The sequence below is a fragment of the Echinops telfairi genome, unplaced genomic scaffold (assembly GCF_000313985.2).
Source record: "Echinops telfairi isolate 266 unplaced genomic scaffold, ASM31398v2 ScPeMD7_2;HRSCAF=8, whole genome shotgun sequence".
NCBI lineage: Eukaryota > Metazoa > Chordata > Mammalia > Afrosoricida > Tenrecidae > Echinops > Echinops telfairi.
Genome location: NW_022103898.1, coordinates 76819529 through 76829645, shown reverse-complemented (window position 1 = coordinate 76829645; position 10117 = coordinate 76819529). Strand labels below are relative to the sequence as shown.

Genomic DNA, 10117 nt, shown 5'->3' with positions numbered 1-10117 from the left:
GGGAGGGGAAGGCGGGTGGCGTCTCCTAGGGGCCAGAGCCAGGAAGGCTCCCAGATGGAGGCGGAGAACTGACCCCAGAAACTTCTGCCGCGGAGTGGGGTGGGGGCTGGGAGCGCTAGCGGGGTCCTACCGAGGTCACGGGAGAGCACGGCCTGCGCTCCCAGGACACCCTTCACAAAGGAAGTCGGCGAGAGCCGCAAGGGCGCACGGAGGTGCCCGAGGAAGAAGGCAAACCCAAGCCGGCTTGGGGTCACGCACACGGCGTCCGACTCGGTGAACAGGTTCCTCGTGTTTCAGCTCCGGGCCTCATCCCTCACCGCCGGGGAACGGCACAACCTTCTTCCCGCAACGCTGCCCAAGTTTAAAAGCCTCTGGAATCAGGAAGCCATGAGGGCAAGGACCTCCCTAGTCTTCTCAACCGCGATCCCGCCTCTCCGTGACCTCAGAGACTGGCGTGCGGGGGGCCGCCAATAGCAGCCCTAGTGAGCGAGGGTGATGGGGAACCGTGAGAATCGGCGTTATTCTAGTTCAGTTTTCCCCCAACCACCACCTCCCTTGGTTGCTGCAACCTCTGGGGCAACAGGAAGCAGCTGCTCAGTGCAGCCCCCACCTGGTGACGGGTCGGGTGGGGGAGGAGAAAAGACGGGCACTTAGGCCCAGAGAGAAAACTGGGGGAGAGGAAGCACCCTGAAACACCAAAAGTGAGCTCCACTGGGGCGGGGGAGGGGGGTCAGCTGGGACTGAGGACGACTGAATATTACTTTGCAAGCTGAGAAAGGGAAGATCCAGAGACAATATTCCTCGGGGGTGGGGAAGTGCCGAGCTAAAACGCAGTCTCAGGATCTAAGTCCTCAAGCCGGCCAGGACTCCAGATCCCAGGGTCAGCACCTGGAATCTGGCTAAACATTGTGCCCCGCACGGCCCCGCTTCCCCTCCTTCACTGCCCCCAAGAGCAAAGGTTAGGCCACACCCCTGCTGAGTCAGCCCGGGAGGGAGCGAGGCATCCTAGACCTTTCCGGGGGCTGGTCCCAATACTCACCCATGTCAGGCTGGCTGGACTCCAATATTGGGACCACTCAGCTTCTCGCTGTCCTTGTGTCCCCCTTCACGTGAACGCTGGCGTTAGATCCTCCCAAATTGTGAGCTGGGAACTAGCAAGAATCAAAAAGCCAATGTGTGCTTCCTGCGAACCACAGCCTGAACTGCTGTTGGGTGATGTCCCCGTGTGACAGACTAGGGAGGGGGGAGGAGGGAGGGCGGGGCTTTCTCTGGGTTGGAGAGAGGGAGGAGGCGGTGGCGAGGACAGGGCACACCAGGAGAAATATGGAGGAAGGTTACATCTGTGTTGACACTCCAGTGGCAAGGGAGGAGGAAATAAATGGTTGCAGCTGGTGAGAGGGTGAAGGTTCTCCGTAAGGACTTAAGGAAAGGGGGAGGGGAGGAGGGAGGCGGCGGAAGGATGCAAACAACCTTTAGGACGGTTTCCAGGTCTGCGTCTGGATGACAGAGGAACGCAAAATGCTGATCCACACTCTAGGGCTTTCTCACCGACGGAGGTCAGGAGGTGACCCCACCCCGGTAACTCAGCACTTCCCCAAATCCATTATTTTCTGGGCGCAAAATACCTAGCACAGACAACTCAGGGGCTCCACCTTCCGTCCAGATCCTGACACCGGAGGCTGAAGCCAAGGACGTCATATGCAGACAGGAGGAAGCTGAGGCCCCTACTCCACCCCTGGCGCCGCTCCCAAGGCCCCTCCCCAACATCCAGGCCCCAGGGGACTGTGAATTGGGAGTTCTGCATGTCCCCGCCCTACTGCTACCCAACTGAAACAGGAATGCCTCGCAAGGTGGAGCTTCCAGTTGCAAACCCCTCCTTCGGACAAAAGCCCTGGTTGATTTGTAAACAGTCATTAGCCGAGAACCACTTCCCAGCAAATGGCCTTCATGGATTTCAAAATGGTGAGATCAGAGCTCTGGCAACTGCCTCTAGTCCTCCCTCCAGAGGGCAGTAAAATGAGCCTGAGCTCCGAAGAACCCACGTCTACTTCAGGACCCTCTAGGTCAGAATACAACGGCCCCATGGGGTTTCCAAGGTGATCAATCTTTTAAGCAGCAGGATGGTGCTTCCTCTCAGAGCCACTGGCAGCTGAAGCCACGACTTTTGGGTTAAGAGGTTAACCCACAGTACCAAGGCTCCTGAACCCTGGTGGCACTTACTGCAACCTTGTTTTAAAAAACTGATTTGGGGGTCTCTGTGCACCTTTCAGGGGGCTTTATTTCCATTCACTTAGCCCAAACCCAGCTCACCTGAAACTTAATGCCCACGTAGCCTTCCTTAACTTTGATGTGGGAACATCAGTGGAGTTCAGGTTAGGGCATAGCATGACATAAACAGGGGTGGGGGACTCATAAGCATCTACTCAAGAAGTCTAGACTTGCCCAAAATCTAAGTGGAAGCACTTTCTGGAGAAATTAATGTCTCACTAAAATACATGCTCATATGGGAGGTGCTTTTCACTCAAGTCTTACATAATTATTGATCTCGGTCACCTTCCTTAAAAATAAAAGCCCTAAATCCCCCCCATTTCTTCCCAACTGCATATTAACTAGGAAGCAGGATTATCTGACAAGAAAATCAATTTGCTTTTAAAAGGAAATGCCTTCAACATCTAGTGTTCTCCCCCCAGAAAAGCAGGCAGATGAGGGAAGTACATTTTATTGGAAACCTTAAATATTTTTTAGACAGAACACATCTTCAAATAAGGCTCTTGTGTGGCCTGTACAGAAAACAAGATTTTGGCTTGGGGGGGGATGAGAGTGCACAGGGGTCCGTTGGCTCAAAGGAGCCCTTTAAGAATGCTCTTCAGCCAGTTTGTCAGCTTTTGCCACAGCCTCCTCAATAGGTCCCACCATATAGAAGGCCTGCTCGGGGAGATGGTCATATTCACCTAGATGGAAACAAAACATGACATACACAGTTAGAAGCGAAAGGATGTCCATCCTGCATATGCCTCATCAGTTGAAGCTAATAGTCAGGAGAGGACGTCACACATCATCAAAACCCTGAATGAATTCGCCCCACAAATCAAATCCACAAGGAGCTAAGGAATTTAACACTTTCAGAAGTGAATGTGTTTTCAAATAAAATTGATGGGAAGGTTTTTATCATGTAGGGGCTTCCAAAAGTTCATGGAAAAATGGAATTAAAAGGGGAATTCATGGTTCCTTCGCAGGGGCATGGGAGGGGAAGTTCGGGGAAATGGAGAGCTGATAATAGTACAAGAATAAAGAAAATGTTTGAAAACTGATGAATATATAACTTCTTCAAATGTTGAAATATTAAATCAATGTGAATTACATACCAATAAAACTGTTAAAACTAATAGTAAACATGTTTCTTTTAAAAGGGGGGGTGGATTTTAAAAATTCCTGGAAAACCACATCCTCTTTTAATCCCACTTATCCAAGGAACTTTCTGAGGATGGCCCCCTCATATATTTCCTAATGGTTATTGGAATGAGAACAGAGAAAAAATTCACAAGAGATTTGTTTCAACTTCTCTGCCATTTATGGTTCTGCTTTGAGCTCAAAATCTCACCGGCTAAAATCTGCTGGAACCCTTTGATGGTCTCCTTCAGCGGCACCAGCTTCCCCATATGGCCAGTGAAGACCTCAGCAACTTGGAATGGCTGAGACAAGAAACGCTGGATTTTCCGTGCCCGGGACACAGTCAACTTGTCTTCCTCAGAAAGTTCATCCATACCCAGGATAGCAATGATGTCCTGGAGGGATTTGTAGTCCTATGAGGGAAAAAAAGGAAAAGGCCTGAGTATTCATTCAGTCCTTCAATTTGGGGACACACACACACATATACAACCTTATGGGTTCATACACCACTGTACAGTCCCACAAAGTTTTATAGCAAAGACCCCCCTTTTTTTTTTAGCACTTTACCTCAATTCAAGAGGGGGGAAATGACAATCTCAAGAGCCAGAGGACCTTTAGCCTAGCACTGTTGGGGAAACTGGATTCCAAAGACTAAGCACTTTACCATTCCCTAAGCAAATCAGAGATGTCACTGGGAAACACCGAGTATGACTGAAACACTCATTGCCAGTGTGTTGATGCTGACACACTGAACCAATCACACAGGGTGGAACTGGCCCCCTGAGCAACCCAGACTGGAACTCTACAGAAGTAGAAAGCCGTCGTCCTTCTCCAAGTACTACCACAGCCCTCCAAATTCCCTTAGCGTGATGACTAATCTCACAAAGCAATGCTCACCTGCAGGATCTTCTGCACCCCACGGGCAACATCATAATGTTCACTGCCAACAATGTTGGGATCCATGATTCGAGAGGTGGAATCAAGAGGATCCACAGCTGGATAGATGCCCAGCTCGGCGATAGCACGAGATAGCACAGTGGTAGCATCCAAATGGGCAAAGGTAGTGGCAGGAGCCGGGTCAGTCAAGTCATCAGCAGGCACGTAGATAGCCTGATGAGCAGCAAGAAGCAAAGTCATTCCACTTAAGCCACCCCACTCCATTTTCTAATGCTCATCACCTCCACCCATCTACCTGGCCCCTCTCCAGGCTCTGATGGACAAATTCTCCTTGCCATTCCTTTTCTTCGCCCTACATTTTAGCTCTCCTGTAATGGTACCCACTTTTAGAACTAAAAAAAATTTTAAAGGAAAAGAAACCTTAATTCACTATGAAAATGAATCATGGATAGTCACTCTAAATTAGCCTCGTTTAAGCAACATTTTTATAACTGCCTACACCTTTGAAAATGTGTAGTGCATTAAGATAGCTGTTTCTATGCAGCTCCAAAGTGTGTAGGCTGGAAAAAAGTTTTGCAGTCTATATTTATACCCATGCCTTCAACTACTTCATGAGTATTTCTTAACCTTATAGCGTCTTTGACCTACCCATATAGAGTATTTTGGAGAGTTCATGAACCCCCTCGTTAAGGCCCCATTGAGATGTAAACAACCAGGTTTGTTTGCTCCATCCCTAAACATTTTTATACCTTAGACCTTCATCTATTTACTAGCTTTTACCTGCACAGAGGTGATCGATCCCTTCTGGGTGGTGGTGATTCTTTCCTGCATGGTACCCATATCAGTAGCCAGGGTAGGCTGGTAACCCACAGCAGAAGGGATTCTGCCCAATAAGGCAGACACCTTAGGAAAAGATGAAGAAACCTTTATCATCACCTGCACTATTTCATTGATCAAAGGAGCCAGGTACACTCAAGCCTTCCATCGTACCTCTGAGCCAGCCTGGGTGAAGCGAAAGATGTTATCAATAAACAGCAGTACATCTTGACCTTCTTGGTCTCTGAAGTATTCCGCCACAGTCAGTCCAGTCAAAGCCACGCGGGCCCTAGCACCAGGTGGTTCATTCATTTGCCCGTACACCAGCGCGACCTGTGGGAGTCAAAAACCATGATAGGGCAGCATGGCAGCCAGATGCCCAAGGTCCCCAAGAGAAGAACCAGCACCAGGAAGGTCCTTCTAAAGTGTGGCACTTTTTTGCCTCAGTATCTTTTCCCTATTAGGTGATTCAAAACACAAAAGCAATGTCTTCTACATTAGTGAGGGAAAATTCTTTAGACAATATGTACATTAAATGAAAAGCTCAAAACAGGGTTATCGAAGACAAAACCCCATCCCAACCTCAGAACCTAAATGTGGCCCCAAATTAACTTGCAAATGAATTGGCTGTCTACCAAAAAGGGAGTCTGGAAATGTAATCTACTGTCAAAAACCTCTATGAGCATTCATGAAGAAGGGCACTAGCATTTCCTTTACAGGCCTGGGACATAAAACATGGCTCCAGCTGGCACACAGTGAACTGCACAGGTCTCTTGACACAACTATGTGTACACCGGCTGTGTTCACCTTAGAGGTAGTATCCTTCAAGTTGATCACACCAGACTCAATCATTTCATGGTACAAGTCATTGCCCTCCCGGGTCCTTTCACCAACACCGGCAAACACTGAGTAACCGCCATGGGCTTTGGCGACATTGTTGATTAATTCCATGATCAGCACCGTCTTGCCAACTCCAGCACCACCAAAAAGCCCTGAGAGAAAGTGAAAAACATGTATGTAAGAGATCTGCATTCCCACATAAGCAAATTCCAAACAGACAAAAAAAAAAAAAAAAAACCCACATGATTTTCCCCACCTTTTTCCCTTCTCAGAAATGGCATCTGGCTTCAGCAAACTCAGAAGAACGAAAGTCAGAAGCTACTCATCAATGAGGGCAGATCTTAATACCCACCCACAGGAAAATGGTACCCTCTCACCATGGATATGGAAAAATGTCCCCATCGATAACATACCGATTTTGCCACCCTTGGCATAGGGAGCCAGCAGATCCACAACCTTGATACCAGTAACCAGAATTTCCTGCTCAACACTCATCTCCATGAACTCAGGTGCCTCGGCATGAATAGGAGCAAATCTGTAAAGTGGAAGTGGATCAGATCAGTCTCATTTGCTTTGTTTGTGCTAAGTTGACTGCTGACTAGTCACAAAGGTTCCTGAAGTCCATCCCTTTGCTCACTTTCACATGCCCCCTCCACTTCCAACATGCTAGACAAGTTGTCATTGGTATCTAACCTGACCTTCTGCAACCAAGCACACCTCATTCTCAGCAGTACTTCCACTCCCTGGCAACTTCCATGAAAGATTTGTCAGTTCCAGAGACACCCCCCACCCACACACATAACCTATGCCATTGGCACTAAAACCATCAAACCAGAACTTCCAGCATCCTAAGTTCAGTACAGTGGGACTTATAATAAATGAGTATCCCAGCAATGTTGGTAGTCTCTGCAGGGAAATTGTGCTGAACCATGATGTATAATGTACCCAAATGCATAAAACTGTACGATAAAAGCAATCTCTTTATGCAGAGATCCAGAAGTGGGATACTCACTGTTTGGTTTTGATGGGTCCTCTCTCATCAATAGGTTCTCCAATGACATTCATGATTCTGCCTAAGGTCTCTGGACCAACAGGAATTTTGATGGGTGCCCCAGAGTCCAGAACTTTCTGGCCTCTGACCAGGCCTTCAGTACCATCCATAGCAATGGTCCTTACTGTGCTCTCACCTGTTAGTGAAGGTACTGATGTTACACACGACGACAAGCTGGTTGCAGTACATTTAAGTTAGTGTTAATTGGCATGAAAAAGCAACCAAGACCCCTTCTCAGAACCTAATGTGGCTTCAGCAAATTCAGAAGAACGAAAGTCACTTTGATAAAATCATCACAGAAGGCAGGCAGCCTGGTTCTTAGGATAATTGGGCTCCACAAGCTCTTTACAAATCTCAACAAATTCTACTTACCCAAATGCTGGGCCACCTCCAAAACCAGCCTGGTGTCTCGGCCTTGCACTTCCAGGGCGTTTAGGATGGGGGGTAGGCCCTCATCAAACTGGACATCCACCACGGCACCGATGACCGCCACGATGCGCCCGGTGGCGGTGCCTGCCTTTGGTGAAGGTGAAGTTTGCGCCGCATAGTCTCTGCCTAATGAACAGAAGACATGGGAAGGCGTTGGGGGTCAGGGCAATTAAAGGTCATCACAAGCCCTGACTTGTGACCAAGAGGTGGCTTCGGCCTAGACGGAAGGCGTGCCCAAGGGGGAGCCACGCAGGAACCCGGAAAGCGCGTGCACAGCCTTCCAATTCGAGTGCACAGAATCCCGTAATTCGAGAGCTCGGGGACCATGTCGGGGGAAGGTCAATCAATACACCTGCCTACACTATTCGGTCACACGGCGGCCCCCTTCGTTAACATGGGGCGGAACTGGATCGCAAAAAACTCTCCAGGGCGTCTTGCTTTTGTTCTCCCGCCATTAAAGGGCAGGGTGCTGCCCCGGGCGTCCAGCTAGCACCGTGGACTCCTTAGGCCTCCGGCTCAAGGTCATAGCGTGAAATGAACCTGGCTTCTCGAAGGAGGCACTTACCGGGCTGGAGCGCCGCCGGGGCGGCCCGCAGCAAAAACTGGGCTTGGGGCAGCGACGCTGAAGGGCTGAGTCCCCGCAAGGCCCCGGAGGCCGAGGCAGCGGCCACACGACCCGCAAGCCCCAACATGGCGGAGTCCGGGTGGAGACTGAGCGCCGCAGCTCCCGCCGCCGCCAACTCCTCTGCAGCCGGGCGAGGCCTGCGCGGCTGCAGGCTTCCCCATTGGCGGAGCTTGCTGCTCATCACGCTCAGCGCTGCTGTTATAGGTTGAGGAATCGCCCTCTTCTCGTCCGTTGGCTAGAACTAATGCCAATCTGAAATTCTTTGTTTTCATTGGATCCTGTCGCGTTGGGCCCAACCCCTGGAGCCTCGAAGCGTCATTGGACCGTGGGGACGTCCGTTGGAGCGAGTCCGTGGCGGAACTACGTGTGGTAAAGGGGCCGAGTTCCTGCTGGGAGCACGTGGTGCCTTTGCCTGTCCTTGGGCTTTCCCGGGCGCCTAGGACCTTGAGCTGGGTTATCGGTTCCTGGGGCGGGGAGGGCGGCGCGGGGAGCGCCAGGAGGCAGCCCTGAGGGTGACCTTGCCTAATCCAGCGCCTCTTGTCCGTCCGTCAAACAACGGTTTTCCTTTCAGAGTACAGTACTAGGGTTGGACACTTCCCGGCAGTTTAGCAATTTCTAGACTCCGACAGGGTTTTTATTACTTCAACCTATGTAATGAAGAGAACTAACATAACCAGCCATTTCACAGATGTGTGCTAGGCACTGAGGAGACAAAAGGTCTCAAGACCTTTCACAGAGAGGTGAACAAAGAATGCAGTAAAATTGTGATGGGCCCTAATTAAGGTAGTATTGGGGTACGCAGAGGGGTAATTTACCGTTCTGTCAAAACCACCATCTGCTCCGCGGGAGAAAGGCAGTTTAAACTCCCATAGAGAATTAAAGTCTCAGCTGATACCAAGGGCTAAAGTAGAAAGAAAATGTTTATATATGTACATATGTGCTTGACGCAATGGATGTTTGTGTGGATTGTGATAAGATCTGTACGAGCTCCCAATAAGATGATTTAAAAAAAAAAGGAATTGCCAAAACTTGGGGAGGGAGTGGGGAGGAGGAGGGTAAGGAGTGAGGTGTCCCCCACCCCCTGCCAAGGAAAGAGGTGGGCGGGGGGCGGGGGTCCGGAGTCAGCTGGGGGAAGAGGTAGGCAGCCAGACAGGGCCCTTTGGGAAAGAAGTGAAAGTTGTGTGGATTTATTGTTTATGAAAAGAGCTGGAAATTGTCCTAACTGTAGTACTGCACTTAGAAGGAGAAAATTCAGGGTACAACTGTTTGAAAACAAAGAGGTTGAGATTAGTGGGGAGGAAGTGCTAAAGATACACAATAAAAGAGAAGACTTGTAGTCTAAGCGAATATAATGACTTCCTGGAAGAAGTAGAAGGAATTGTTTTCAACTTGACCAACAATGTGAATTTGGACAACACCAAAAAGGAAATGAAGATAGACCAACAGAACAAGGATGTGATTCCGAAAAATAGGCTACAGCTGACTGGGGAACAGGAAGAATTTTAAAGAAGCTTTAGAAGCAGAACGACAGGAAAATGGACAAAGACGCCTGTTTGTACAAAAAGAACAATTGCTGCAGATGCGCAAAAGGAAGACAAAGCAGGCGTTTTTAGATGAACTGGAGAGTTCGGATCTCCCGGTTGCTCTGCTTTGGGTTGGTTCAGCATAAAGATGGATTGATCTACCCGATTGGAAATGCAGTTTAAGAAACCTAAACCTATAAAAGTCTGACTTTTCCACAGGCATCACTGACAGACTTCACTAGCCCCGATTCAAAACCTTGAAAAAGCTCTGTATGAATGCCAGCCACTGCACAGAGTCCTGTGGAGCACAAGTTCCTGAGCTTGAGACATTAGGAAGATTTGCGTATGGAAACCATCCCTGAGCTGCCTCTCCGCAGGACCTTGCTGGAGGCTACACTTCTCTGGCTTGTCACCTGGCACTACAGGATGTGTTCAGTGGGCTTTTCTGGCAGCCCCATTAGCCTTTGCTTCCCAGTTTACACGATTTGGACCTTGGAGCAGAACCAGCAGTGAGCAACAGTAAAGCAAGTTTATAAAATTAGAGCC

At 49.3% G+C, this 10117-nt stretch overlaps 2 protein-coding genes, 2 non-coding genes and 1 pseudogene across 7 annotated transcripts in view; 1 reads left to right on the top strand and 4 right to left on the bottom strand.

Moving 5' to 3' along the window:
• BAZ2A (bromodomain adjacent to zinc finger domain 2A) overlaps window positions 1-1195 on the bottom strand; it is a 34713-nt gene extending 33518 nt beyond the window's left edge. For 2 of the 4 annotated variants that reach the window (XM_045292583.1, XM_045292578.1), the window contains exon 1: window positions 1040-1194. Coding sequence is in view for 2 of the 4 variants with exons in the window: in XM_045292578.1 (XP_045148513.1) it covers window positions 1040-1043 (4 nt within the window). In the remaining 2 variants the exon portion in view is untranslated. Of the gene's footprint in view, window positions 1-130; window positions 448-1039 lie in introns of those variants that run through there. The other 2 variants (XM_045292581.1, XM_045292603.1) reach the window with 2 other exon arrangements.
• A 1508-nt stretch (window positions 1196-2703) lies between these two features.
• ATP5F1B (ATP synthase F1 subunit beta) lies at window positions 2704-8146 on the bottom strand. Its single transcript, XM_004700546.3, has 10 exons — window positions 7989-8146; window positions 7367-7549; window positions 6956-7130; window positions 6357-6478; window positions 5911-6095; window positions 5278-5436; window positions 5068-5190; window positions 4288-4500; window positions 3602-3803; window positions 2704-2951 (listed from the first exon to the last, which is right to left on the bottom strand). The coding sequence occupies exons 1-10, from the start codon at window positions 8113-8115 to the stop codon at window positions 2854-2856; spliced, it is 1587 nt and encodes a 528-aa protein (XP_004700603.1). The 5' UTR covers window positions 8116-8146; the 3' UTR covers window positions 2704-2853.
• Window positions 6207-6277, bottom strand: LOC115870709. Its single transcript, XR_004046855.1, has one exon. It is a non-coding gene; the product is annotated as a small nucleolar RNA SNORD59 (small nucleolar RNA).
• LOC115870711 lies at window positions 7224-7297 on the bottom strand. Its single transcript, XR_004046856.1, has one exon. It is a non-coding gene; the product is annotated as a small nucleolar RNA SNORD59 (small nucleolar RNA).
• LOC101660026 lies at window positions 8114-10032 on the top strand (annotated as a pseudogene).
• The last annotated feature ends 85 nt before the right edge of the window (window positions 10033-10117 follow it).

What these genes read in the sequence shown, in the direction of transcription:
- ATP5F1B (XM_004700546.3), bottom strand. Translation starts at nt 8,115, where the DNA reads ATGTTGGGGCTTGCGGGTCGTGTGGCCGCTGCCTCGGCCTCCGGGGCC. An exon ending in CCCGGCGGCGCTCCAGCCCG is followed by an intron (nt 7,550 to 7,988) that starts GTAAGTGCCTCC and finishes TCTGTTCATTAG; the next exon opens with GCAGAGACTATGCGGCGCAA. An exon ending in GGAGGTGGCCCAGCATTTGG is followed by an intron (nt 7,131 to 7,366) that starts GTAAGTAGAATT and finishes CTTCACTAACAG; the next exon opens with GTGAGAGCACAGTAAGGACC.